Source organism: Musca domestica, unplaced genomic scaffold, assembly GCF_030504385.1.
Source record: "Musca domestica strain aabys unplaced genomic scaffold, Musca_domestica.polishedcontigs.V.1.1 20, whole genome shotgun sequence".
NCBI classification, from domain to species: Eukaryota; Metazoa; Arthropoda; class Insecta; order Diptera; family Muscidae; genus Musca; species Musca domestica.
In genome coordinates this window covers 1,962,231-1,990,172 of record NW_026712250.1, presented here as the reverse complement: position 1 = coordinate 1,990,172, position 27,942 = coordinate 1,962,231, and the positions used below count along the sequence as shown (strand labels likewise).

At 36.0% G+C, this 27,942-nt stretch overlaps 6 protein-coding genes across 10 annotated transcripts; 3 read left to right on the top strand and 3 right to left on the bottom strand.

Moving 5' to 3' along the window:
• Positions 1 to 810: 810 nt before the first annotated feature.
• Positions 811 to 1,542, bottom strand: LOC105262408 (uncharacterized). The gene is made up of 3 exons (XM_011297370.3): positions 1,263 to 1,542; positions 1,090 to 1,199; positions 811 to 1,033 (listed from the first exon to the last, which is right to left on the bottom strand). Exons 1-3 carry the CDS (start codon positions 1,465 to 1,467, stop codon positions 839 to 841), a joined length of 510 nt encoding a protein of 169 aa, XP_011295672.1. The 5' UTR covers positions 1,468 to 1,542; the 3' UTR covers positions 811 to 838.
• Positions 1,543 to 1,671: 129 nt separating this feature from the next.
• LOC101897940 (zinc finger MYND domain-containing protein 11) lies at positions 1,672 to 4,687 on the top strand. Its single transcript, XM_005190993.4, has 5 exons — positions 1,672 to 2,018; positions 2,077 to 3,030; positions 3,097 to 3,875; positions 3,932 to 4,084; positions 4,153 to 4,687. Exons 1-5 carry the CDS (start codon positions 1,859 to 1,861, stop codon positions 4,294 to 4,296), a joined length of 2,190 nt encoding a protein of 729 aa, XP_005191050.1. The 5' UTR covers positions 1,672 to 1,858; the 3' UTR covers positions 4,297 to 4,687.
• On the bottom strand, positions 4,653 to 7,122 carry LOC101897778 (protein crooked neck). Its single transcript, XM_005190992.4, has 3 exons — positions 6,974 to 7,122; positions 5,935 to 6,907; positions 4,653 to 5,871 (listed from the first exon to the last, which is right to left on the bottom strand). The coding sequence occupies exons 1-3, from the start codon at positions 7,007 to 7,009 to the stop codon at positions 4,718 to 4,720; spliced, it is 2,163 nt and encodes a 720-aa protein (XP_005191049.2). The 5' UTR covers positions 7,010 to 7,122; the 3' UTR covers positions 4,653 to 4,717.
• Positions 7,123 to 7,381: 259 nt separating this feature from the next.
• Positions 7,382 to 10,585, top strand: LOC101897600 (fumarate hydratase, mitochondrial). Of its 2 annotated transcripts, none has more exons than XM_005190991.4 (4): positions 7,382 to 7,556; positions 8,942 to 9,274; positions 9,337 to 10,141; positions 10,214 to 10,585. In XM_005190991.4, the coding sequence occupies exons 1-4, from the start codon at positions 7,473 to 7,475 to the stop codon at positions 10,474 to 10,476; spliced, it is 1,485 nt and encodes a 494-aa protein (XP_005191048.1). In that variant the 5' UTR covers positions 7,382 to 7,472; the 3' UTR covers positions 10,477 to 10,585. The 2 variants fall into 2 exon arrangements, with proteins under 2 accessions (XP_005191048.1, XP_011295671.1); XM_011297369.3 differs by lacking the exon at positions 7,382 to 7,556 and adding an exon at positions 8,715 to 8,849.
• A 1,715-nt stretch (positions 10,586 to 12,300) lies between these two features.
• Positions 12,301 to 14,635, bottom strand: LOC101887594 (DNA-binding protein K10). Of its 2 annotated transcripts, none has more exons than XM_005188850.4 (3): positions 14,487 to 14,635; positions 13,403 to 14,426; positions 12,301 to 12,938 (listed from the first exon to the last, which is right to left on the bottom strand). In XM_005188850.4, exons 2-3 carry the CDS (start codon positions 14,351 to 14,353, stop codon positions 12,858 to 12,860), a joined length of 1,032 nt encoding a protein of 343 aa, XP_005188907.1. In that variant the 5' UTR covers positions 14,354 to 14,426; positions 14,487 to 14,635; the 3' UTR covers positions 12,301 to 12,857. The 2 variants fall into 2 exon arrangements, with proteins under 2 accessions (XP_005188907.1, XP_011294702.1); XM_011296400.3 differs by having other exon boundaries at positions 13,403 to 14,393; positions 14,487 to 14,625.
• A 992-nt stretch (positions 14,636 to 15,627) lies between these two features.
• On the top strand, positions 15,628 to 27,163 carry LOC101901600 (dynein light chain 2, cytoplasmic). Of its 3 annotated transcripts, none has more exons than XM_005188844.4 (3): positions 15,628 to 15,780; positions 18,765 to 18,965; positions 25,773 to 27,163. In XM_005188844.4, the coding sequence occupies exons 2-3, from the start codon at positions 18,858 to 18,860 to the stop codon at positions 25,932 to 25,934; spliced, it is 270 nt and encodes an 89-aa protein (XP_005188901.1). In that variant the 5' UTR covers positions 15,628 to 15,780; positions 18,765 to 18,857; the 3' UTR covers positions 25,935 to 27,163. The 3 variants fall into 3 exon arrangements, with proteins under 3 accessions (XP_005188901.1, XP_005188905.1, XP_005188903.1); XM_005188848.4 differs by having other exon boundaries at positions 15,671 to 15,817; XM_005188846.4 differs by having other exon boundaries at positions 15,707 to 15,862.
• The last annotated feature ends 779 nt before the right edge of the window (positions 27,164 to 27,942 follow it).

The window sequence follows — 27,942 nt, the reverse complement described above, 5'->3', positions numbered from 1 at the left end:
ACTAATCGGCATTGTAGCAAATAATCGATGTCAAACCAAGGGAACAGCTGTTTATGAGACAGGCTGTCAAAATAGCTTGTTGGCATTTAAATCTGTATGACATTATAGGTTTCGGCATGTACAATGAATTTAAGGCAGGATTTTTGACAAAATTGTGAAAATGAGGCCTTATAGTTGCTCTGTTCCAGAACCTGGAGGAACATACTAGTTTTGCAGTTTTTTTTCATGATTTTATCGCAGTAAAAATGTTTAAATTCATGCAAATTCACGGAACAAAACATGTTGGATTTGTAATGACGAAATGTTTATCCTTAATTGATTTTTAAGGTCGGACAAGAAGAATTCTACTGAAAACTATAAGAAGTAGATGGGTTTTAATTGATAGATTTCATTCTCACACCTTAAGGAAACAAGACAACTGCATGAATGTAAAAGTTTATATTATTATAACCGATTTTCCCTCTATGATATCGAAGAAAATTTCAAAAATAGTAGATTCTTACAGGTACTGGGAGATAGCAAGATTTATAACAACACAATGTGCAATATTGCCGACCTTCGTTTTTGTCCTAGTCTGAACTCCCTTATGAGGTTGCAATACATAAATTCTGGGAATGTAATCGATATCGCGCGGGCTTTGAGAGGTCCCTATGTGGGACTTGTGGAAAAATTTTTTAAAAGTTAATACTTTATAGGAAATATAAACAAAAATTAAAAATATGTAAGATTTAGCGATTCTATATTTTCGGGATGTAAGAAAATTTAACAAAATAAGATCAGACCGCCCTTATATTAAGTATTTAACTCAGGTTTAAAAACATCAATTTTTGTTAAATTTTTATTTATTTCGTTTCACAGTGCTACTACTATCAAAATATCCCTTTAGTGTTGTTAGCAAAAATTCCAAGTCCTGAGAATTCTTCAAAAACTGGCGTATGGCCACAAATTCCGGATGTGGAGGAAACGTTTCGACAAGATCGTAAAGTTGATTGATTTCATTAAATGAAACGCTACAATTATTGTCATAGAGAAGCTGCAAAGATATAAATTACATTAAAATTTATTCTACAATAATTGGGCAAATTTTACCTTTCTGCTTATATTGTTCGCTTCCACTACCCGCTTTGAGATTTGAAAGCCTAAGGTAAGGCAAACTTTTTGTAGAAAATCTTCTCCACTTTCTGTGCCACCCTTTTTGACTGAAACCAAAGTTGTAAAATAATTTTTTAATTGAGTTTATGTGAATATATTGTTTGCTTTACCTGATTCCACTCTATTCGACAAACTACTCTCTTCCACTACCGCGTCATCAATACTATTCTGAACTTGATCAAGGCGCTGTATCAATTGTTTTTGCTTTTCTAAATAGGATCTTCTTTCGGATAGAACCTGCTCAATATCTCCCTTTAATTCCTGACAATGGTCTTCTAATTTTTTAATTAGTTTTTGTTGATTGGCAAATTCCATTTTCCTTTAGCGCCTTTTTTTAATTTAAGTATGTGTGTTCGTGTGTGCTTAATTTTGTTGTCGATTGCAAACAACGCCGTAGTGATTTATACACTCGGCTTCGATATGTATATCAGCTGATGTCGGAATATACCGTAATCGCAATCGATTTTCGATTTATCGGAATCGGCACAGAGTGAACATGATTAAAACAGCTGTTGCGGCTTTTGTTTGTGTACAATGTACACAGAAAGCTAAGAGTGTCGCCATCGATTGGCTTTAACCTGATAAGCTGCCGCCGCCGAAAAAAACGTCACGCTTCGTTGTCTGTGCATCAATAGAAAACACAACAGCCCAGGAGGACATAAAGAGAAATTTTTTGGGAGCAAATTGCATGTTTCACAACTAAAGAATGACTGAAACGTCAAGAAAAGCTCATCCGGAGTGTCTTCGCTATTTTTTACTCCAATTAAGGTTTCCCGGCTGTGCCCCAAATTCCGATGATGGCCGTGAAGATTCCTGTACAGTAGAGCACTTGATTGAAACTTTGGTCAGCGGGGGATACACGGCAGGTAAGTTGTTTTAAATTTATCCAGCAACTAGTATAAAATATATACTTCTGCTCTTAAGCTACCGCAAAGGAGACAATACTTAACGCCCTATGTGATGGACTTCTTATGCCAATGACCCCTGCTGCTGCATCTCCACGACCCCGGGCAGCGTTATCCGAGGTGAAACGTGTTCGTCTACCCAATTCACAGGAAGTTCGAGTGGACACTTCCCATGACTGGTATTGCTTTGAGTGCCATTTACCAGGCGTACTGGAATATTGCACACAATGCTGGCGCTCTTTTCATCGTTTGTGTTATCGTAAAAATCCCGAACGCCCCAACTACACTGTACCCTCTTCTAAAAAACAGAAAAATCGACTTCCCGCTTTTAGTTCCGACACGGAATCAGAAACAGACACCATAGCCCGCTGTTCCACGGCAATGGGCTCAGAACCTGATGTAAGAGCTAGTTCATCCCAGCGTATAGCGGATCAGACGCAACAGAAGCAAAATCTTGATGTAGTCGATGTGACTTGCTTAAATCAAGCCGAACCAAAACCCCTGATAGATGATTTAGAAACCAAAACTAAAGTGGATGTTGTTTACGTGGGTGAAATACGTCCACCGAATAGAAGACGACCGAATACTACGCCCTCGAATGTTTCCTATAAAAGTGAAGTTTCACCCAATGACGATGACGACCAAGATTTGGAGTTGTGTACTTGTTGTAGACTATTGAAACGCGCCCATCTCAACAATCCCCCGAACCTTCAACCGGATGAATTGAGCCATTTAATTAATTTCACATTTACCTACAACAGGGAATGGCTGACCCATGATGTTCGGGAGTATTTGACATCGAAACGATTGAATGTCAAAGAAATAAATCTACTCAATCATTTGCTGCTATATTCTCCGATAAAACGTCTGACAGATATCGACATAAAAAAGCAGCGAAATGAATACAATTTTCTTACAGAATTTTACGTGGATCTTTTGGATATTCAACACAACATGGGTGTATTTTTTGGACGTATGTTGCGATATAGATTACTCACAAGGCATATGTAGTTTGTAATTGATGTTTTTTTGCTTTCAGCCTACAGCACCGAACTGGAATCGACAAAATGGTTACTACGTGACGTAGCCCATGATTTGTCCGAAATAAGACGTTGTCCCGATTGTTTCCGTTATTCACATGAAAAGGATTCCGTTATTTGGTTTGCCAAACCCTGTGTTCAACGCCACGAGCTGGTCTATGCAAAGCACAGTGGCTTCCCCTACTGGCCGGCCAAGGTAATACGGGTATTGCCGAATAATAAGTTCGACGTTCGGTTTTTTGGTGGTACGCACTCAAGAGCTCTCATTGATGTGCGTCACATCAAACCCATAGATTCGGATGTAAAATCTCTCAAATTGGGCAACAGTCCCGCAATCAAGAAAGCCATGGAAGAGTTAAGATACCATCAGTTGCTGTCCACATATCCCCCAAGTTTATTTAGCTTCCACGCAAACCCCTTAGAAACGGAGAAGGTGATTCGAACTGTACTCGGAAGTAATCCAACTGCAGCTATATTTCAAGAAAAACGCCCGGGAAAGCGCAGGAAATCCGCAATGATTAGCAGCAGTGTAGAGGATGATTTTGCCCCCATTGTAAATAATACATCACAGTATACTGGATCATCGGTTAGCTCTTCAAGGGCTCTGAGCAACAGCCAATCCAGCATTGTATGCCCCGAATTAACCGTATCGGTGAAACGTCTGAAGGTTCATCAGTATCCTCCATTTAAACAGACGAACAAAAATAGTAGTAGCAGTGAAAAAAGATCGACCAGAAAGTCAAAGAAAAAGGATACTTCAAATGACCCAGCAGAGGTGGTAAGTAATTGCCCACCTTTTCTACTCAAAACTTGGTAACAATATACCCCCTTTAGCTGGACACAATGCTCAAGGAAATGGATGAAGCCCGCAAAGTAATCAATGAATATAAACAGAAAATTGATAAGCTCGAAGCCCAGAAACAAAAGCTAAAGGAAACAATAAAAAAGCAGGAACTTGAGCGCAAAATACTCAAACGGAAGCAATGGGTGAGTGGTTGTGTCATAGTTGTCTCCGGAACAAAAGTAAATATTACCCCTTTTGCATTTTCTAATAGTGTTATTGGTGCTTGGAAGAGGCCATATATTTATGTTGTTTCCGTGCCGCCTATTGTTCTGAAATATGTCAAACACGACACTGGAAGGATGGACATAGTAAAGTTTGTAAAAATCCTACCAATGGATCCAATAGCAATCCATAATGCTCTGATTTTCTCAAACAGTTATTTTTTTTTCTACTTTCCCTAGTTTATAGTATAATCATGATATTTTAATATAATGTTGAATTTTTTGTTTAAGAAAAGTGCAACAAGTAGTTACGAAGAAAAGGACATATAAAGTAAGAATTGTGGGTAATTTTGAATTGAATTCAAGTGTATTCACAGCAAATACCACACATTGTGTTGAAATGAATTTAGAAATTTATGAAGTATATACTATAAGAAATATTGCATAGTTTTCTACATAACATTAAAGGGAAGTATAGTGTATTATAGACTATACACTATGTAGCTAATATTTGATATGCAATTAGTAGAAATAGCCAGAACAAGTGTAATCAATTTAAAAATAAAATTTATTACAAAACTTAAACCTAAACTTGTTAGCAAAACCTTACAGAATTTATCCGGCATTAGGACTTTTGTCATTCGACGATGGATCACTCGTTTCATTTGCAATAATTTCTTCACTACCCTCATCGCCTTTTGCATGACTTTCTGGCTGGGCAGGGGTTTCATTGTTTTCAACAACTCTGCTAGTTGGCTCTTCCACTGTTTCCTTTTGCTTTTTCCACATCTTGGCAGCAGCCAACAATTTGAGATTGGGTCGGGCCATTTCATCCTCTGGAAATATATAGTCGAATACCTCTTCCCAACCTTCCTCCACACCCGCTTCGGAGATAATCTTTTGACGTTTCTTGACACGTCGTGGCATTTTGTCCATAACCTTTTCCAGGCTTTGTTGATCGCCGGATTCACGTTCAAAATCACGCCACGCTTCCAACAGCAATACCCTGGACTCTTTGTCTTGCAATTGTCTCAGAGTATCATTGGCTCTTTCATATATTCGGCGAGCTAGACGCACATTCATTTCCTGATCCTCTTCGCCTTCCAACTGGGAGGTTAGCTCAAATTTGGCGTATGACATCCAAACCTTAACATGCTGGGTGCGTTCCAACAGACGTTCATACAGTTGTCTTGCCAATTCGTATTCCGCTTGGGCAACTTCAAAATCAATATAGGCTTTCCATAACAGTTCTGGCATATCGAGGCGAGGTTGTTGTATGGCCAATTCATATATGGCTCTTGCCCGATCTGTGTCACCCAAAAGATTTTCCAATTCTGCAAATTTCATCCATGTAACGCAATTCTCTGGACCAAATTCAAGGAACTTTTCATACAACAAACGGCAGCGATCAAATTCTCGCAGTTGTATCTCCAATTCAATGTAGCCTCTGAAGAGTTTGTCTCTCGGACACATGCCTATGGCCATGCCCAGAGTTTTGCGGGCTTTCTGCAAGTCCTTGCAGCGGATTTCAAAGTGAGCATACATTAGCCAAATTTTGCTGAACGTAAACTTTTTGTGCGGTATCAGCTCGAGGCACGTTTTGTAGATTTGGCGAGTTCTTTCCATGTCTTCTGTTTCCAGTTCCTCATACAAAGCATAATTTATCCAGAGATATATGTAACGACGCCAATAATTTTTCTCATTAGCTGGGGGTACATTCGATATGGCTCGTTCGTAGGTTTCTCGTATCACATCAACATCTCCTTCGCCTAGAAAAAAATGTAACATTTAAAAAAATATCCGAAAATTTAGGACTCCAGAAGAAAACAAACCTTCAATAAGCCTCAAATAATCGAACCAGGCATCATAGTTTTGGGGATTTGTTGCAACTTCCAGTTCATATTGGAATTTTCGCTTGGAGACAATGACATCCTCAATGCCTGCCCTATCGCCATATTTCTTCTCGTGTATCGTATAGGCTTTGTACAACTCCTTTGTCCTGTCTTTGGGCAAATGATCCAGAGCATACTTGTAAATAACTCTGGCCCTATCGTGTTCCTTTTGACCTTCTTCGAATCTGGCAAATGCTATAAAGAGACGCTCATCAATGTAATCATCGCCAAAGAATTCAACAGCCCGCTCAAAGACACGTCTAGCCCCATGTATAAAACCATGCGTCTCCTCAAACCGGGCAAATTTTATCCAATTTTTTACATCGGGATGAACATAAACAAATCGCTCGTAAATGGCCCTGGCCCGATCAATTTCTTTATAACGTAATTCAAAGTTCACATAGGTTTGCCATGCTTGCTCTTCCGGTTGCCATTCCATCCATCGCTCAAACACCTGCCTTGCACCGGCCACATTTTCCAGCATCTCCTCCATGTATGTGTACTTGTACCAAAACTGATTGACTCGTGGCATTATCGTCACCGCTCTGTCCCACAGATTTCTGGCATGATTTACTTGTTTATTTTTCATTTCCATTTCGGCATATTTCAGCCAAATTGTAATGTTGCGATGGTCATTATCCAAAGCCCGTTCCCAAATGGAACGTGCTCTCTGAATTTCCTTTTGTGATTCTTCCCATTGGGCATATTTGATCCAGTGACTTACAACCATGCGATTCTTTCGCAAATTATCTTCGAAAACTTTACGCTTTCTCTGTTGGTAGTCAGCCAATTCAGCTGGATCGGAGATTTTCTGTTTGGGCGGCGGTGGCAAGATTTCCAAATCACGTTCTTTGGCTTCCCTGAGCAGTTGCTCAGCCGTGATTTGGACCTCGGCGGGTGCTTTGTTCTTCACCTAAAATTCATTTTATGGAATTATGTGGTGTTCTCGAGGAATGGGAATTTATTGCAATAATTTTACCTTGGCCACCTTTGGCATCTTTTGTGGTCGTTCCATGTTTGTTAGTTAAATGCTCTAAATGCTCTCCCCGCAATCCTTAGAAAACGTTTCGTTTGTGCAATGAAAACAATAACATGTCAAAAAAGCAGCTGTCAAAATGATATGACATCTGGCGGCTAGGGATGCATAGTCGATAGCAGGACTTTTCGAATAATCTACAATACAGAATCGATATTTTCCATATTAAACCTAGGAATAAATAAAATCAGCTACAAAACTACTGTTTATATTTTAAAAGATAATCCTTTTTATTATTTTCAATACGCTTCTATTAAGCCCATAACCTTTATTGACGAAATGCTAAAATCAATCGCATTTGTCGCTTTCAATAATCGATTAAACGAAAGTCGACCTACATATCCCTACTACCGCTGCCGCCGTCAACAGCCAGCAGTTGTTTGTGTGAATCGGCTGAGGGTATTTAGGATTAAAATTGGAAAATAGAATAAAAGCGACAAAGATGGTGTTCCAGCTATTGCAACGTTCTTCCGTCCGGGCTGTGCAACAGTTTGGCAAAACACGCTGGATCAATACATCCGTTATGGTAAGAATAAATTTGTATTTTTATGATTTTTCAAGAGAAAATTATGTAATCTCGATATGAGTATATCCAGATAGGTTTTCTGTCTGAATATGAAGATAAATTGTATAATTCCTGTAGAAGAAGTTACCTAACATTACTGACATCACAAATTTAATGGAATGTTTTCAAAATTTGTCTGGAAAATTAAGATTTTTCAGTTGTTATTCCAATTGGTTATGTCAAATATTGAATGACGGCTGTTACAACAACAATAGTTCTGCAAGTACCTCTTTTTGCAAAGTGAAGAAAGCCGGTAAAATGTATAATTATATATGTATATACATATGTCTGCGTACATAAAAAGGCTTAGAATTAGTATGTACATTCATAAATTTTTGTTTTTTTTATGTGTCCCTTTTGCGAGAATCATAAACTCCTTTATTTGTGTCTTGTTATATATATATTGTATTTATAGAATACAAAGGAAACCACATGGGCGCACATATGCATAGAAGCTTGTGGAGGTCCACAAAGTACTAAATATTTAAGATTACTTATATTTGACATAACTACTTAGTATCCAAGATCCTTGGAATCAACAAACTGGGGTAGATTACTCCCTTGCAAAAAATTGCTAACATTTTCACATTTTCCAGATGGTGGAAGATTCTACCTTTTTGACAATTTTTGCTTTATAAAACCACACAGTTATATTTTTACAATTTTGTAAGGTCGTTAAAATTTGGCGTATTTCTACATGTTTAGACAAATTACTTCCTCGGTACCATTTTCACTTTTTTATTTCACACAACAGCATTGTTGCACTCTTAGACAATTTTCGATTTCTATGGCATTGTTTTATGGAACTGTGTTAAAATCGGCTTTTCAATTCTCATTCAGTACTATCAATTCCATTCCATCAAAATGAGTAGAACCTTTTCTGAAAGCAACAAAAACAATTCACAACAGACTGTTTACATTTAAAAACGATTAGCACTTTTTAAAAAAAGATCAATTAACCGGTTTGATAATGAAATTTAAGCGTTTTTTTTTTTGCTTGGCTGGCAAGTTGTTCTGGTTTTGAGTGGAAACTAAAAAAAAAGAAAAACAAAAACAACAACCGTGATAATCCTAACCGCCAATCCACCATACACTGATATGACATAAAAAACAATGAAAAACGTTAACGTTATCTCTTGAGTTAAATTTCCATTTTGTTGACTTTGAAATCTGAAACCAAAGTCACTCGTTTTTCCCAGTGTGATATAATAAGAAACGTTCGTTTAGTATTGCAATACGTTTGCTATAAGAATGGTGAGCCGTAACGACGAGACTGGAAGACAAATCAACAACTTTTGTTTGCTTTTGAGCATATTCCATTATAACTCTTTGTTTTACATTTTTAGGCGCTCCAAGATTATCGCATTGAAACCGATACTTTCGGCGAATTGAAGGTGCCCAGTGACAAATACTATGGCGCCCAAACAATGCGTTCCCAAATTAATTTCCCCATTGGTGGCCCAACGGAGCGTATGCCCAAGCCGGTCGTCCAGGCCATGGGTATCTTGAAGAAGGCTGCCGCTGAGGTTAACAAGGAATTTGGTTTGGATCCCAAGATAAGTGACGCTATTTCAAAGGCTGCTGATGATGTGATCTCAGGAAAGCTTTATGATGATCACTTCCCATTGGTTATTTGGCAAACCGGTTCTGGTACTCAAAGTAACATGAACGTCAACGAGGTAAGGTGTAAACAAGAAAGAAACCCACATTGTTTGTTAAACCCTGTTGTTATGTAATTTAGGTCATTAGCAACCGTGCTATTGAGTTGTTGGGCGGCAAGCTGGGTTCCAAGGATCCTGTCCACCCCAATGATCACGTCAACAAATCCCAAAGTTCTAATGACACATTCCCCACCGCCATTCATATTTCCGTCGCCTTGGAATTGAACAACAACCTTAAGCCCGCCATTAAAATTTTGCACGATGCCCTCAAGGCCAAGTCGGATGAGTTTAAGGATATCATTAAGATTGGCCGTACCCACACCATGGATGCCGTACCCTTGACCTTGGGCCAAGAGTTCAGTGGCTATGCCCAACAGATGGCCTATGCCTTGGATCGCATCGATGCCTGCTTGCCACGTGTCTATGAATTGGCTTTGGGTGGTACCGCTGTCGGTACTGGTCTTAATACTCGCATTGGTTTCGCTGAAAAGTGTGCTGCCAAGATTGCCCAATTGACCGGATTGCCGTTTGTCACTGCCCCCAACAAGTTTGAAGCCTTGGCTGCCCGTGATGCCATGGTTGAAGTCCATGGTGTGTTGAATACCATTGCCGTAAGTCTCATGAAAATTGCCAATGACATTCGCTTCTTGGGCTCTGGTCCACGATGTGGCTTGGGAGAACTAATGTTGCCCGAAAATGAGCCCGGCAGCTCCATTATGCCTGGCAAAGTCAATCCCACCCAGTGCGAGTCAATGACCATGGTTGCTGCTCAAGTTATGGGTAATCAAGTTGCTGTCACAGTCGGTGGTTCCAATGGCCACTTCGAATTGAATGTTTTCAAGCCTTTGGTTGTTTCCAATGTCTTGCGTTCCATTCGTTTGTTGTGTAAGTCAAATATTAGGCTGTATTCTTAGGGGAAAACTTGTTCCAATTTGCATTTCTGTCCTCTTCTTTTAGCTGATGGAAGCCGCACCTTCACTGCCAATTGCGTACAGGGCATCCAAGCCAACAGAGATCGCATCAACAAAATCATGAACGAATCCCTTATGTTGGTCACCGCTTTGAATCCTCACATTGGTTACGACAAGGCTGCCAAGATCGCCAAGACTGCCCATAAAAACGGCACAACCTTGAAGGAGGAAGCCATTAAATTGGGCTATCTCACCGAGGAACAATTCGCTCAATGGGTCAGGCCACAAGACATGTTGGGCCCCAAGTAATTTTTTGTTTGTTTTATAAAATAAATTATTTAATATTGTCATCGTTTAGGATTTAATGTTTCCATTTTTTGCTAAATAAAATTTATGCAGAAAATGAAATATAAAACAATTTGGTTTTATATTGCAACGAAATGGAAGAAGTTCATCAATTGTTATTATTCCTGTTTGTGAGTTCTGGCTGTATAGAATCGGTTCAGGGGAAAATAGAGCCGCAATGAGGAACTCATATGATGAGTCAAAGTTCTCGTGATGGAATTCAAGCGTAATAGTGTGATTTCTTTATATTTGCATGGAAAACAACTAGTAGGTATCGTTAGAGCACTCCAGCATTTAAATGTGAATAAATCTTTTGTGTCTCGTACCATCGCTCGTTGTCGTGATACTGGTGCGGATGAAAACAGCAACATCAGCAGAAATGGTTCAAAAAGTAAAGAAGCGACTTGATCGAAACCCGCGTCGCAGTGGCCGAAAAATGGCTCGTGAGCTGAGCATATCACAATATTCCATTCGGCAAATTTTGAAATATGAGCTATGAGGTAAAACCCTTGAAATTCCAAAAAGTGGTCAGCGGAAAATGTGCACCTTCGGTTGGCCACCAGAACTCAAGCGCTGGCCATGGTGATGGTGTGGGCCGTCATAACAGCCGATGGTCGCTCTCCGCTCGTATTAATCGACAGTGGCATCAGAATAAATGCCGAATATTATGGCGAAAATATTTTAGAGGGTGTATTAAAGCCTTGGACACGCAAACATTTTGGCCGCAGACCTTGGACATTCCAACAGGACTCAGCATCATCGCACTCTGACCGAGCCATCCAAGAATGGTTACAAAATGAGGTTCCTTGCTTCATTTCCAGCGAACAATGGCCACTAAAATCTCCGGATTCCAATTCGTTGGACTATTGTGTCTGGAGTATTTTGGAAAGCAATGTTGGCACTAAAAAATATCAAAGTGTCGATCACCTCAAGCAAGCACTTCGCCGGGAATGGGCCAAAATACCGCAGATCAACATTCGGGCGGCGTGTGGTTTCATTGGCCGTTTAAAGGCCATAGTTCGTGCCAAAGGTGACTGATTCGAACAAATCTAAACTTATTCTAAAATTTGATGCTATTTCCGACATTTTTTTTCCTTTCATTGAATAAAATTAAAAAATATTAAATTTATCTCACCCTGTACATACCTACCATCTGATCTCTTCGAATTGAATAAAACGATATATTTTACACTTTTTTCGGATTAGACTTAACTTTATTTTAATCTGTTACACTTACACACTAAAATATATAGGTGGTTAGATATTGTACAAAAAAACAAGTTAAAATATCGACAAATAGAATATTGATTTGTTTCGTTTGCCAACATTTCTGCCAAGGCAACAAAGAAATGTCACAAACCGTGCCCATGCGACTATTTTAACTTATTTTTTTTAACAATTTTCAGTGGAAAATTAAGACAAACAATACAAATGAAAAAGAGCTTTTTTGCCAAAAAAATATTACAAAAATCGAACCCCCTTATGGCGGTCAGGACAGAACCTACTGTGGCTTCTTTATCAATATCATCTCTTTGTAAATAACAAGGGTATGCCTGATGCCTTGGTTGCCGGGGGCAGGAGTCTTGACGACAGCAATCTAGATTGAGTGAATGCAGGCAGAGGTATCTAATCTGTTTTGGATATTTCTGTGGTTTGATCTTCAAAGTAGAGATATACAATTTTTATTTCATATTTCTCTTAGAAACATTAGCCAAAACAGATTGGTCGCCGTCGCCTTGTTTTATTTTTCAAGTTTTCAATGGTTAGGTTACCAATCAATTACAATCATTTTTAAAAATTTCGTTTAGTATAGTTATGCAAATGAAATATTTGTGTAAATAATTGTTTTCAAAATTTATTTGAATGGTCTTAAAGTTAGAGGTATGTTTTCTTTTCTTTGTTGATATATTAATAATAGTATTTCATGCAGCAGCGCGGCAAGCAAAGTGTTGCGACTGCTTTAAAAACAGAACTTGGCTTTTGCAAGATTACTAGTTAAGTTAAAATGTTGTTCAATTCTTTGTGATCGACCGTTAATGCAGCAAATGAGAATAAGTTCTGATTTTAATGTTTACATTTTTGGTTTTCTTTACATCTTTAAATAGACACACAGATAAATATAATTAATTATTGAACGCTTTCTTTAAAGTTATTTTTATATCTGATTAAGCATTGGAAAAATCATTAAAAACATTAACTTGGTTTCTTAATATTTCAGAACTTTTCAAGATTATGTGTACTGGATGATGTGATTTTCATAGTATCGTATTTGTATATTGAAGCTCTCTCTTAATTTGTCAGCTCTTGCAACTCTTTTCTATTTAAATATATACCATTGTAAAAAGTTAATTCTTTTTATTTTCATTTGTGTTTGCCTCTTTTTTATCGTCCTTTTTGGTTGTATTTGTTTGTTTGTCTTTTTCATCCTGTAAAAAGTTTTATTTGAGAAAAAATTAAGAAATAAAATGTTAATAACATTTTCTGTTTACAAAAAAAATATGCTATAAGATATAGGTGTAAAGGATAACATCTAGCAAGTCAATAGCACATATAAAGCTGGACATGGATAGATTACCTTTCCGTCACGGGAAGACTTCAAGAAAGTGATAGGGACAACCATTTTCACTGTGTTCTATGTATTTTCCATTTAATTTAATGCTTTTGATGGCATTTGACAGTGGCAAAGAACCATCAGGATGTTCTGTTCTATCCTATCAAATACAACTTGGCCAAATAGAAACTGTAGCCAAAAGTCCTTGCACTGAATTATCATGTCTCTGACTTTCTCTACAGGCATATCTTAGCTCTCATATTCTTAGAATTACATATTTTAAAGAAAGCTTTGGGCCTACATAACTGCTCATCAAGTATTATTATTTATCATATTTACCTTAGCCTTAACCGAAGCAGCCTCCTTTTTCAAATACTCCTCGCGGGCAGACTCGTACATGGCCACGAATTTGTCACGTTGTACTTTGAACTGTGCAAACAACTCATCGTCTTTGTTGCCTTTAAGACGATTCTCAATATCGACTTTCTTGTCATGCTCCTCCCGTATTTCGCTGGTTACCCATGGTTTGTCAATGGGATATTGATTAATCAAATTCTTGAGGGTTTTCACTGTACTGCCCTTACCCTTGGTAACCTTTTTGGGGCTAAGTTTGTTTTTCTTTATCTTACCGCCGGCCATGAAGGGTGCCGGTGGCATCATGCGTGGTGGAATCATGGGCGGAATTGGTGGCATGGGTCCATTGCGACGCATAAATGGAGGTGGAGGCTGTACTCCCATACCCATTGGGGGTATTGGCGGACGCATCGGCATGGGTGGTGGCATCATTGGTGGTTGGAAACCACCCATTGGTGGATGGAATCCCATGGGACCCATGCCACGAGGACCTGCGCCCATTGGTGGCATCATACGATTGCCGCGGCCACGATTTGCCATACCAAAGTTGTTGCGTGGACCGTTGAAGCGAGGATTGTTCACAGGTCCTCCAACCTGATTGTTATTCTTCCATCCAACATTTGGCTGGGGCTTTCCATTCTTCGCCTTATTCTTGTTATTATTGTTTTTCTTTTTAGCATCTGCTGCGGCTGCATTGTTGTTGATATTATTCTTGTTGAAGGCGGCATTATTATTGCCATTATTCGGTGGTGTGGGTAGATTGAAATCAAAATCTAAATAACCCGGATTGTCGGGTATCTGACTGACATTGAACATTGGATTATTGTTAAAATTGGTGTTCATCGGTGGTTTTATTGGTGGCTTTTTATATGGCATCTGACGTTGTTGTTGTGCTGCATTTACTCTGCCATTTTGAAAATTCTTTTTCGATACCATATTTTTGTCTTACGTTCTGCTGCGTTACGTCGCTTTTCCTCTAAATGTTTAAATATTTTGTTTAGCAAATTATCTAATAAAAAATATGAATAGTGTTTTCTAATAGTACAATAGGTGGTTTGCGATATATTACTCTCTTTTCTCTAAAGTATTTGTAGTTCTATTGGTTTATAATCACAATTTTATTGGTTTTCTTCTTGCACACAATTTTTTTCCCAAGCTATTTTTTCAAGATGAAGCCGATTAGGGATATGTAGATCTAGTTATGACTAATGTTCGATTTTTTTCTGGGAAACGCCGAGAAGGAAGTAGTGATGATGGAATATCGAATAATCGATTTTTAGAGAAGGTATTAACAACCATTTTCTTTGACATTCTATGCAGTCTGGATAAAAACTGTTCATTTCGTTTGTCAGTAGGTGATTTATTCTTATAGAAACAAAGATACCATGCAATATACGTCCTAATTTCTCATGCATATTTGTATAGAACCCTATAATCGATTATTTAGGGATATGTAGTTCAAAAAAAAAAAATATAGAGGATACGGGTACTTGGTACTGCAAAGAATAATTGGATTGGGGCATAGACATTTTGCCAATGTATTTACCATCAGGTAATGTCATATTGACTTTATAGTTTCTAGAACGCAGGTATATCCTGGAATTTGTCGAAGCACCATCTTGCTAACGCAGAGAAAAACTTGTGCAGATTTACAGAAGCTAGTCTCAATAAATGCTTTTCAACTAACTGTGCTACAAATAAAACTAACGGCAAACAGGCTACATAACTATCATGGTAGAAGAATACGGTATGGGGCATCAATGGTGAGGAACATTGATATGTCAACATTTTTGACTGTTTTTTTAAAAATAAGTGGATTTTTATATGTTTCCTTACATGACACCAGTCGGAGGTTGTTATAATAAGCATTTTTCAAGAGCTTTAACGAATTTGAAGAACTTTTCATTCAAAATTTTCAATTCCAAAATTGGTTTGACAGTTCATTGTCGCAGCATGATAACTACCAAAGATGGGGATCATTCATAATTACTAACAGATTTAATCTATCGCTGACATCCGTCTTGTAACGGAATATTGCTGCGGATATGTAGTTTGAAAATTGGCCTTCGAAGAGAGCAAAGCAACTGGTGATAAATTAGAGAATCACAACAGAAACGCCAAGGCATGCCAATGGGTATCTATAGATCGAAAATTGATTGTCGGTTACAAAGTGGCCACGCCATACTATTTATTGCCACTGTGGCAACATCACATACACACACATTCACAATTGATAGAAGTCGCCTGATAGAAGACTCCTAGAATGAGGGAGAGTTGAGGACGTGAAAATTTACACTAGCAAATATTCACTTTAAAAACACCGAACAAGCATCACGCAAAAATTCAAACAATCCTCGTCTACGGTAATAATAAAATATTAAGCGCCAAAGAAACAACTAAGTAATTTGCATCAAGAAAATACAAAATAATAGCTTTAAAACAAAAGTAATTAAAGTATTTTAAGTGTACAATAAAAAAGTGGAGTTGACAAGTATTTTTTATACATAAAAAAAGTTTTCCTTGAGCTTTCTTTTGAAATTCCTGGACTTGAAATTTTGTGAATTCATTAAAAAGTATTTTTTGAAAGGATTTAAATCTAAAATCAATACCTATTGTAAGAAAAGATTTTGAGTGATTGAAGTGAGCTGTTGCCTCTCTTTTTTGCAATTGCCCAAAGAGGAGGTGGGTGAGTTTATGCTAATCCTGACGAAAAAAATCATTTCAAGCTGAGCAATATTGGTTGTAAGGAAATGTGTTCGTGTGGAACTTAAGGATTTCTTTCGCAATTTTAGTTTAATAAAGTATCATTTGCGGAAGCATTTTTTCATCACACAATTCTTAAACAATCCCACCCACTTTTGTGGTACCACTTCCTGTCAGCCTGAAAAAGATTTTGGTTTGGCTGGTGGTTGATTTGTTTTTTAATGGTAAAGAAGGATTGATGCCCTCGTCTTTTTTTTCCTGGGGCAAATAGATGAACATTTGTATTTGATTAACAACATTTTTTTTGCATACCTGACCAAATTGTGTTAAACAATAAGAAAACATTGTTGTTCACAAACGTTTACATGGGGCAAGAAGTGTCAACAACACCACAAGAACCTTCTCGATGATTGTTGTTGTTGCTGCTGATCGTTATGTTTGTGCCAAAATTTTCGTTTTTTTTTTTGTTCATTCATATTTTTGCAAAAACAATGATGCCAGATTGTTTGGTTAATGCGATCAAGGGGAGTCATGTATCCTATACCAACATACCAACATACCAAAAATACAATTTGAGAATAATATAAAAATTTTCCTACCTTAAGGCTTATGTTCTTAAGCTTTTAATATTATTCTCAAGCCATTTTCGTATGTTGAGTAAACTTATTGTAATATTTTTCTGAATCCATTTTAGTATGTTGGGATGTTTTACCCAAGAGTTGCCAATGAAAAGTGAAAGGAAACTAAAAATAGAACGCACCAAGGGAAAATTATGAATCGGAAAACAGGATACCTTTAAAGTGATTGGGAAGTACAAGAGGATATCGAATTTCTGTGTCTAAATGTCTAAGTTACAAAGGTCCTGTTTTTTTTTTTAATTTGTATCAGATATTCTCATTCTTTTCTTCTGTCCGTAAACTCCTTTCTCCTTTATGAAATTATGCCTGACTACCGAAATAACATTTTTTTCTTAATAAGTTATATTCCAGTATTAATTTTGGTCCACTGCTGAAGGAAGCAGGAGTTAATCATCCTCACCAAAATAACAATTGGTCATTATTATTTAACCTTAAAATTAAAATCGTCCTCTAATTAAGTCAAATAAAATCCCTGGTACAAAATATTAAGCACCACCTACCCAACCCTCAAGTAAATTTTGTATACCCACATGTCAGATGGCTTTTTAAGCGGTGTAGGTGTCATTTGATAAGAAATCATCTCCAACATTACAATGGGAAAGCAAACAACCAAGTGAATAACCAGCCAGCCATGTTAGAGCCACTTAATTGATGTCATAATATTGATGGTCATATCTATCTGTCTGCTGCTACTTCTATACAGTCTCGCGTTCTGCATTCACCTATCTATGAGTGGTGGCTGGCCAGCGCAGATGTTGTGGCAAAAAAAAAAAAAAACGCTGCTAATGAATAAACAAAAAAGAATGCAAAGTATATTGAGTCCATATGGTGGGGTACCGCAAACGGGTTATCATCTCTATGTTAGGGGGTATTATAGTTTCTTGTGCAAAGTGAAGTGAAAATAAAGCATATATTTTGTTTGGTTTTTTGTCTGTTCAATCATCTGAAATGACTCATCAATTTGAAGTCAGGTGTGAAAGTCAAAGCATTTTAAGTTTAGCGGGTCTCCTTTATTATCATTGCTAGACCATTAAAGTGCAGTTTACTGGTTATAAAAGTAATATGTATTTACATAATCATTGTTCTAGGCTGTTGCTATCCTTGGAGTTTTCGCTATCATGTCATTTTATTACCTTGTTATTGTTTTATAAGCCTAAAAGTAGGCTATGCAATATTTCCATAGCAATGAACTGTTTTCTTTTTTGTGTCTTTCTTAATTTAAATTGATTTTTGTCGAATAACGTTTTTTTTTTTTTGCTACCATGACATGTTTGTGCGGAAGAACAAATACCTATCATGCGGCTCATCGTATACAGTTGCCATATACGGTTGTTTTAAGAACTGGTTTCTAATGGCACAAAAATAGCTTTGCTTGTTTTGATTTAACACTTCCATACATACCTCCATACACCAATCAATATTTTGAAAAAAATGACGTCACTCTTTAAAATATAATAAAGACTCGACTCGTGTTATCCACTGACTTTGTATTAAATTCCTTGGAACAGCAGACGAATCGAATTGTTTCCACTGTTGTTTATTCACTTTTACTTTCGTTTGGAGAAATATATGTACAAAAAAAGTTATTGCCGGCTTTACCAACAACCATTATCCGCACCACGTGGTTTATATTACAACAGCCAACAGTCATTGACTGCTGGCGTTGCATTCAGCTGATAACCGGCCCTGTTCTTGTTGTCATATTATAAATACTATAACAGAATGCATATGCAATTTTCAATTGTCACTTGGTCATTGTATTAAATAATGATGACAAGTGATAGATTTTATGAAGAAGAAAGCTCATTTGGAAACAAAAAACTTTTCAACTCCATCCATCATTTTATGTTACTCTAGAATCATACGCAAAGAGTTTAATGAAAAGAAAGCTAAACCGTTATCCCCTTTGTTTACTTTCATGATTTTTTTTTTTTGTATTGCTGATTTCTAGCTATAAACAAACAAAAAAATTAATAATGTCTTTGTTTTTTTTTTTCTACTTCCAGTTCTTATTTTGGTGAAGTGATTCCGCAAATCCAACTCTCAATTATTTTTTCTATAACTATTGTTAAGTAGGCTAAAAGAAAACAAACAGAAAAATGTCAGATCGCAAAGCTGTTATCAAGAATGCTGATATGAGCGAAGAAATGCAACAGGATGCTGTTGATTGTGCGACACAGGCATTGGAAAAATATAACATTGAAAAGGTAAGTAATTGATTTTATATGGATTATAACAAAAATTAAAGATGTATTTAAAGGATATTTGTGCAATAACGACACTAGGTTTACTAATGTACGGCGGCAACTAGGTAACATAAATCTCAGCCACCCTACCTATGTTTTATGGGGTAATTTTCAAAAACAAAGCAGGAAAACTAAGGGTAGGGCTACTTTAAGCGCCGAACACATCGAAGATGCTTCATTTATTTATTGGCGTATAAACAATGCATGAAATTGACCATCTAATAATTGGTCGATCTTTAATGATAAAAAAGCAATCGGTATGACAACTTGAAATAATAACTGATACTCTGTTCAGGCAATGCAAAGAAGCTAAATGAATTTAGTCCAATGGCTGAAAAATAAATCAACGATGAACCAATTTTTTAGCACTCGTCTTAGTCTGAATAAACGATATTTAAAATAGAACAGTGTTGGCTTGTTTGTTTGGGATACCATAGTATTTTGTTGTTTCAAATTAAAAATATCCAATTTTTCATCCACTCTGCAGGTGATCTTTGCAATTACATTCAGAATGCAACTTTTGTCAACCATTATAACTCCTTCATTTTTGTCACTTTTGTTCATAATTAAGATGATGATGATGATAAGCAACGTTGATATTTTCTGTTTGCGCATTTTGTTGTTATCTTTTATTTATTGTGGTAATTTATGCGATATTTCACAAGAACAATCAGAAAAATCAGCAAAACAAAAATCGTATAAAACACGTTAACAGATTCTTCTGGGGAGTAGTCTACAAATAAAGATACCAAGTTGTTGAAATTTGTCAATTTATGGTTTGTTTCCCCCCAAGACAGCACCAAAAGCAAATTAAATTTTGTAATTTTTGTGGGCATTTCCTGTAATTGGCTACACGGGTTTCGATCAAGTCGCTTCTTTACTTTTTGAACCGTTTCTGCTGATGTTGCTGTTTTCTTCCGGCCACTTCCTTGACGTCGGGCTACGCTAACACAACGGTAACGAACGATGGTACGAGACACAAAAGATTTATTCACATTTAAATGCTGGAGTGCTCTAACGATAGCCACTTGTAGTTTTCCAGCCAAATATAAAGAAATCAAGCTTGAATTCCATCAGGAATAACTTTTTTTTCTGAAAAATTCTCACCAAAATGCTTTTGTACGCCTGTAAACAATATAATGAGCTGTCGCTGGAATAATTTCGGACGAGTGGCTTAGAAATGACACAAGTCTGAAGTTGGTTGCAGTTTTTTCATATCACCCTGTATTTTATGATACATTTCCTATAGAATACTAAACCCTAAATGGATATCCCATAAAAAGGTCTTTGCCCATAATATCGTACTTCCTCCATACACGTTCTTATTTCTCACCATAGAACTTTTCCCATATACCTATATTTATAGTCTAGGAAGATAGGTGAATATGAAAATTTGACATTTTCTCGCCCCTCTCCCTCTCTTTGGGCCCTAAAGAACCTTTCCGGAATTGAGAATACCCGTGTCAGTTATCATCACACGTTTAATATATCTATATAAATAGATAAGGTACAAATTACCCCAATTGTTGCCGTTATTTTGTGATTATTTCTATAAATAGATACGATAAAGTAAACCCACAGCTTGCCATAATTAAAGTTCAATAACATTGTCAGCAATGCTACAAAATGCCCTTTTTGTTGTATTATGTAATTTTTTGTAATAACCTTATCACTAGCTAGCCTTCCTACTATTTTTCCCCATTTTCATTGTCTTGGTCATGGATGTTATTAAAAATAAAGTAGAAGAGAGAAAAAAACGAGCGTTTGGAAATAGATAATCAATATTATGTACATCACATGCACCACATACATATATTGCGGCAATGAAAATTGTTTCAAGAAAAGGCCAATGGTAACATTGTTCACCTCCTTCTCCACCTTTTGTCCCCGTGTGCCTATGTACCCAAAAAATACGGAACTAACTACTATTCTCTTTATGTAGGCAAATTGCTGGATGACATTGTAAAATTATGAGAATTATTTTCGGTTGACACAACAGCAACACTCAGACATGCTCACACTCAGCAGCAGCAGCCATGCTTGCTTTGTGCGGTGGTTGGTTGGCAGTGTGAAACCTTCTTTCATAAAAAAAAAAATATTGTGATTTAGGTGAATGGACAACCAGCATTGTGGCTGAGGAGACATGCGCCACCTTTTTCCATATCTCTGTATACTACTACTTTGATTTTTAAAAGTGTGCGGCGTGTGCTCACGGGGCACATACACAAGCAAACACAATACCAATGCGAAAAAGGGGGTGAAAGTGTTGTACAGGTGGAAGAAATTGCCTCTCAGAAAATATACCTAACTGCCCACAACTTAACAAGCTTAGAACACACAAAAGGTGGCCAACAACAAATATAAGCATAATAACATTTGTCGCCGCCATCCCAAAAACAACAACAACACCCATCTCATGCCATGGCACGGTAATCATCTGCCAACAGCCAGTCAGTCACTCAGTCAGCAGGCCAGCCATGGCATTTAACCAAGGCAATGGCAATGATTTAAGTTCAAATTGCCTTATTAGTAGAGGCTAGCGGTTATTTGGGGCGACTTTTGTTGGCCAGTATGGTTTTTAGTTAGTTCTTGATACCATTGGAGGATAATCGTGTTATTATATGCCGCCATGGTTAAAACCAAACGGAAATATAATAAAAATGACCAAGAGAAACAATAGGTTTATACCAAACACAGCCGAGAAAGAAAAATAAAACTTTCCAGTTAGTAGCATAGTAGTTTGAAATGGAAGGAAGGACGGATAGGTATAGGTTAAATGGTGATGATAAGACAAAAAAATCGCAGCAAAGAATTGATGGCTACATGAAGAGCGAATAATCCATTACAAGGCCATATAAATAAACTAAGTTAGATATAATCAAACGCTTGGATTATTTCTTTAGTAAAATACATTTCCTCATTAGCAAAGCAGTGAGTAACTATAAAACCAAACGTTCCACACCAGCAGCGAAAAAATGAATGGTCAATTCTAAAAAATCCAAATATTTTTCTATTTTTTTTTTGTCGACTTTTGTCAACTAAAAATTTACTCTGCTCATTTCGAGTGACATGTCCTTGCAAAAATAATGGGATGGTAGATTGATTTGTTGTTGTTGTAGCAGTGACAACGTACTCCGTTGTTAATTGACTGATTGATCCGGTTATTGCTCGATTCCGGTTATTCCTCGAGCCAAAGATCCTATGGACGGAGTTGGGTAGTCTTGTCTTGTCTCTCTTTAGATCATGCAGGTCCTTCCTGACACGTCTGGGTGGGGGAGTTCTGTCCACCATATGGTGGTTAGGATGACTCCCACGGTAACACCCAAACACGTACAGCAACGAAAGCATAGGAATGTTTAATTTTTGAGTTTTATCTCAAAACCCACACAAACTCACTACTATGCGACGCGTTTCGCCGTTGGGTAAGCGGCTCGTCAGGCATATTTGGTGTGGATGATGGCTTACAAGGGTTTTTTTTTGCAAAACAATTGCAAGGCTCTTTCTTACCCTGTCCCTTAATTGAGGTGTATGGTGTGATACACATTTATATACATCCATTTTTTTTTTAATCACAAGTGGTGCGATTCTTTTCGTTCCGATATGGCATTAAATCTTTTCATAAACTTTCGTCAATAATGAGCCAAAGATATCAACGTCAGCTGTAATTTTTTTAAGTTATATTAAAGGTCTGATTACGTATCAGGTTCCACATTTACCTACAGCAATTTTAAAGCAAACTTTTAAAATTTAAAGTTTATGAAGTTTATAAAAATTATTGGGCGATCCTAAAAGTATGCTATAGAAATGATAAATATATAATCAATTTATTATTGCTCCAACTTGATGTGCTTTATGTGCACATTATAGTTGTGTTCCAGTACTTTTTTAGTAGTAAAACTAGCAGAAGAGAGAACAGTTCGAAATGTCATTCTCAATAGGTTTGCTCAAAAAATAAGGGAACGGAAAATTAGCAGAAATGCGATAAAATGTCAAAATTCCAAAAGTAAACAACCTAAATCGGACTGGTGAAACCTTACTGTAAAGAGCGCCAACATTTAAAAAATGAGTATTGAAGACGATAAGTTAAAATTAATAATTTATAATAATAATTAATAATCTGATTCCTCATTCAGCCAGTCCTCTTCACTGCTGGAATCATCCAAAAGTGAATACATCAGTTGCTCCATATTTTCTCTTTTTGTTATTTGCACGACAAATATTAGTTTTTCTTTAGTTTTCAAGTTGATCATTTTCTTTATTGAAATGTATCAATACATTTTTCAACCTTGTTAGCCCTGCCAATTAAATGTCAAATTTACAATATGCACATTTCTGCTCGGCCAAATTCATGTAGCTAAAACAAGCAGAAATGTGCACCACTCAGCGCCATTTTTTTCTCGAGAGAGCTGCAAGTTTTGCTAGTTTTTGGAGTACGGGAACGCGTTGTAGCAGAATTAGTGCTAATTAGTACTAATTTGCAGGTTCTGGAACACAACTTATGAGTGCTAGGCCGATGAGATAGTATACGAAGGATTATACATTGTCTAGGAATGCGTCTGACATTTGTATTATTGGTTTAAAAATGACTGTAGCTCACAAAAAAATGCAAACACCTTCCGCAAAGGCATTGAATATGCATTAATTACATTCTGGAAATATTCATATAAAATGTGGTAGGATATAAATTATATAGCCCTTCCAGACATAACAAAGCAAATATTAATGGGATTAGAAAATTTATTTACCTGAGTGGGAAATCATATATCTTATAAAATCATCGTACTCGTTTACTATATATCCCACAATTTCATCCGTTTCCCAACCTCAAACATAGGAAACATCTGATTAATTTATAGAATTTATCGCATTAGACGTTTAATATATATTTTCTATGGATTTTCCTTATCACAATTCTGCCTCAAAGAAAATATACAAAAATGTTCCAGGTTTCGATCTTGAATTAAGAAAGTGTGACCTCATTGTAAGAAAATCTTAAAATTTCTAGCAGTTTGAGGTTATTATGTCTCGACACGACAACCGCTATTTAATTCAACTCCTTGTTTAATTATAACGGAAACTTAAAGCAATTCCTTGTTTTCTATTTATTGAGGTCAAAATGTGCGTGTTTTTGGAAATATAACAAATTTCCCTTAAACGATGACCTATTAAAGAAAGACATTTATTTTGGGTGGGGGGAGGGTGGTATGGACGGACAAAACTATAAGGAATGAGACGAAATAAGATACCAAAAAATAAGTATGTTACAAACCTGTGTTAGGAGGAACTCCGCCTGGCACATATACAAACATTCCATCATGATAACTATAAAAAAAGAACAATCCTTGGGTGGGGGAGGAGAAGGGACAAACGGAAAGTGAAATGTGTACTGCATAGCTTGAATGCGAAGAGATCCTTGACAACAACCCATAAATGTGTTATAATAATAACAAAAACAACAACTCATTTATAGAAAACCATGTTTGTTGAGTTGTTGTTATGCGCCGTATATGACAACAGCTTTTAGTGCAAGAAAAGAATGGAAGGAAGGAAAACAAAATGAATATTGATTTAACACGGGAATGTATGTTTACCACTGGCAACGCAAATTATAATAAATATCGGTAATATCCTGTAAAGTAGTTAATAATAATGTAATGTTTTTACTGGTTGTTGAATTGCGTGTAGACGACTTGTACATATTAATTTGAAAAAGCCTACGATGAGGCGTCCTTTTTTCGATGACGGAGGTTGTGGGGTTAATTACCACAATAATAACAAAAGTTTGTCAGACAGTTTTGTAGGATTACGGTTGGGGGTGTGTTTTCAGCACAAATTGCAAAAAATAAATAAATAATACAAAATTGGGGGAGGTAAATGATATTCCAAACAAATTTTGATTGTCTGGAAGGAGAATTTTCAAAAAAAAAACTTTATATGAATATAGTGACTTTGAGGTAATTTAAATTTGAAGTTAGAAGAGGAAAAATATGTTGAAGCCATATCTAACAGTACAGGAGTTTACTCCATTTGATTATTCAACACCCCGCTCTGTCCTCCTTCCACTATTCAGGTCGACTACCACTTTCCCATCAGACAGGGGGTTTCCCAGAAGTCTACAGGATGCCATTCTGACTCAGCCTTAACGGTTACAGAATGTAAAAGCCAGCCGCCATAAGACATTAGGTGTGTCTGGTAACCTTAAAATTTGTAGCAATTGTTGTAAATTGTTACTGAAAGTCGTCAATTAACTCGAAATATCGTCAAAAGACAGCTATTTGAGAGAATAATTTTGACAGTTCTTTCACTGAGAGTTTGCAAATTCTTGCTGGACAAATTTTTTCTTGCAATCACTTGCAACTCTTCTTCTCATTCATCGACATTCAATCAGATGCTATCTATTGGTTTTAAAAATATTTTTTTGGAATAAGCAAGACTGATTGATAATTTCCTTTTATTTTAATTCTTTTAATGGGAGACAAATTGGTTTGTTTTGACCAATCAGCTGATTAGTTGCAAACTTCTGCAGGAATACCGTCTGTTTACTTTTCGCCTTTTCATTGTAAAAGAGAACAAAACTACCTTACTCTCTCAGAAAGAGGTTGCTGGACAATTCCTGCAGGAAAAGTAAACAGATACCTATTTTCGGACATGAATTCCATAAAATAAAAAACTTGGTTATATTAAAATTGTTATTTATTAATATTTCGATTTCTTAAAAACAAACTCAAACCACCGATATTTTATTGTTTCTATCGTTTCTCTTTACAGGACATTGCCGCCTTCATCAAGAAAGAATTCGACAAAAAATACAATCCCACATGGCATTGTATTGTAGGAAGAAATTTTGGATCCTATGTGACACATGAAACACGCCACTTCATCTACTTCTACTTGGGTCAAGTGGCTATCCTGTTATTCAAGAGCGGTTAAATTAGTTTGAAATAGAAATCCATAATAAAAACCAATATAACAACAACTACAACAACAAAACCAAGAAAACTTAAAAATAAAACAACAAAAACAACACAACACACATGACGAAATCATATTGTTGAACCAACAAAATTCCACAAAAGCATAAAAACAAAGCTAAGCTATATTTTACAATAAGTGTAGAAGAATACAAACAAGCAAGCGAGGATAAAATTGAGGGAAAAGTATAGGAATATAAAATTAATAAAAAAAAATAATAGTAAAAATTTTCATCCCAGAAGAAGCAAATCTCTCATACCACGAAAAGACACTATTACTTTTCTATAGAAGAAAAATGAAAAACAACAAAAAACAAATTATTTAATATTGTTTTTGCATTATCAGAACAGAAGCTACTTGGCCTGGTCCAACATGGCCAATATTTGGAGTTCCTTTTTTAGTTTTCTTTTATTAATACAAAAGAACATTAATATGTTTATAATTTTCCCCAGATAGATGTACACCAATATTCACTTTTACACAGCCATACGAACACAGGTTAACACATTTTTTTATTTATACAATTCTGCAAAATTTTAAGTATTTTTGTAATTGTAATAAAAAATAAAATTAAAAAATCCCCACAAAAAAAAAATAATAATTACAGAAACAGCATGAACTTTTTAGCTGTTTTTAATGTTACACCTTATCCACGCAGTTTCTTATTTTTCCTCATATAACTAAGTTTATTTTCAAAGTATTAATAAAACAATTATGGCCATCCACTTATACAAAATAATGCAAAAAAAAGGGAAAAAAGAATAAAAATCATTACCATTTAGAGGAATATTATATATTTGAAACTAACAGGCAAACAAAATGAAAATTCCTGACTCCTACTACAGCAGCAGAGAACAATGAAAGAAGGGACAACAAGTCATTTCCACAACCAACAACTTTGACTAAAAGTTTTTCCTTAGTTACAGCATTTGACGCCTTTCACATAGAACTTGAAAATTAGGACCAGAATAAGAATAATAATATGTACTTAATATTATTTATGATTTCATCAACTACCCAACCCCCACGTCTTAGAGGAAGAAATTAAAAGGCGAGTTTTTCCAATTTAAACAAATATAAATGTGGTGCTGTACTAATATGAAACTTTTGAATCCCAAGTGTATACATCTTTTTTAACAGTTAGGTTTGCTTTTAATAAAAGTTATATTTAAAATTTAAATGTTAAATGTATTGAGTGTTATTCATGGATTTTACTTGTATTTTTCACAAGTTCTATTTGACTTTGAAGTACTTTTTCAAACTGCCCAGAGTCCAAACGCATAAGTGCCCTAACAACAACAATCCCCTTTCCCCTCTTTATGTTTTGGTCATATATCCCCTTGAAGCTTTTCCTCAAAACTAAAGACAAAACGCAACTTAAATTAGTCTCTCACTTAAATATACGTCGTGCACTTAAACAGAAAAAAGTCATAAAAGAAAACAAAAAACAAAATTCAAAACATTTCCATGCACTTGAAATTTAAAACATTTTTTTTTTTGTTTTCCATGTTCTCTTTTATTATTATTATCATCCTGAAATGAGTGAATGATTTTCGAAAACTATTCCGCTAATTTTGAATTGTCTATGAATTGAAAATTCTTTCGTTTTTTACAACCTTTTGCTGTTTGTTATAATATCCTTATTTATTTTAGAAATAACATTTGAATTATATTTTGAATTAATATAAATGTAATTATGTATTTATAATTTTAAATAAAATTTAAGTATTAATATAAAGAAAAAATGTCTTTAATTTTTATTTGGCAAAGGGGTTTGGGAAGAAATATTTCGCATCTTTACTTGTAATGGATTTCAGAGGGATTCTTTCGTTTTTCAGTTTCTTGCTGGAATTTAATTATATTTGCATGCAGAAAACACTTCCACACTTGAAATTCAATTTCTATCAAAATCAAACGTTGAAATAACAGAGCAATTTGAAATTCTGATTATTCACTGTTTTTGGTT

Coding starts and splice junctions, on each gene's coding strand:
- LOC105262408 (XM_011297370.3), bottom strand. CDS start 1,467: ATGGAATTTGCCAATCAACAAAAACTAATTAAAAAATTAGAAGACCAT. Junction 1,200..1,262: donor GTCGAATAGAGTGGAATCAG/GTAAAGCAAACA, acceptor CTTTGGTTTCAG/TCAAAAAGGGTGGCACAGAA. Junction 1,034..1,089: donor CGAACAATATAAGCAGAAAG/GTAAAATTTGCC, acceptor ATATCTTTGCAG/CTTCTCTATGACAATAATTG.
- LOC101897940 (XM_005190993.4), top strand. CDS start 1,859: ATGACTGAAACGTCAAGAAAAGCTCATCCGGAGTGTCTTCGCTATTTT. Junction 2,019..2,076: donor CAGCGGGGGATACACGGCAG/GTAAGTTGTTTT, acceptor TCTGCTCTTAAG/CTACCGCAAAGGAGACAATA. Junction 4,085..4,152: donor TACTCAAACGGAAGCAATGG/GTGAGTGGTTGT, acceptor ATTTTCTAATAG/TGTTATTGGTGCTTGGAAGA.
- LOC101897778 (XM_005190992.4), bottom strand. CDS start 7,009: ATGGAACGACCACAAAAGATGCCAAAGGTGGCCAAG. Junction 6,908..6,973: donor AGATGCCAAAGGTGGCCAAG/GTAAAATTATTG, acceptor AATGAATTTTAG/GTGAAGAACAAAGCACCCGC. Junction 5,872..5,934: donor TTATTTGAGGCTTATTGAAG/GTTTGTTTTCTT, acceptor ATTTTTTTCTAG/GCGAAGGAGATGTTGATGTG.
- LOC101897600 (XM_005190991.4), top strand. CDS start 7,473: ATGGTGTTCCAGCTATTGCAACGTTCTTCCGTCCGGGCTGTGCAACAG. Junction 9,275..9,336: donor GTAACATGAACGTCAACGAG/GTAAGGTGTAAA, acceptor TATGTAATTTAG/GTCATTAGCAACCGTGCTAT. Junction 10,142..10,213: donor GCGTTCCATTCGTTTGTTGT/GTAAGTCAAATA, acceptor CTCTTCTTTTAG/CTGATGGAAGCCGCACCTTC.
- LOC101887594 (XM_005188850.4), bottom strand. CDS start 14,353: ATGGTATCGAAAAAGAATTTTCAAAATGGCAGAGTAAATGCAGCACAA. Junction 12,939..13,402: donor CTGCTTCGGTTAAGGCTAAG/GTAAATATGATA, acceptor AACTTTTTACAG/GATGAAAAAGACAAACAAAC.
- LOC101901600 (XM_005188844.4), top strand. CDS start 18,858: ATGTCAGATCGCAAAGCTGTTATCAAGAATGCTGATATGAGCGAAGAA. Junction 18,966..25,772: donor AAAAATATAACATTGAAAAG/GTAAGTAATTGA, acceptor TTCTCTTTACAG/GACATTGCCGCCTTCATCAA.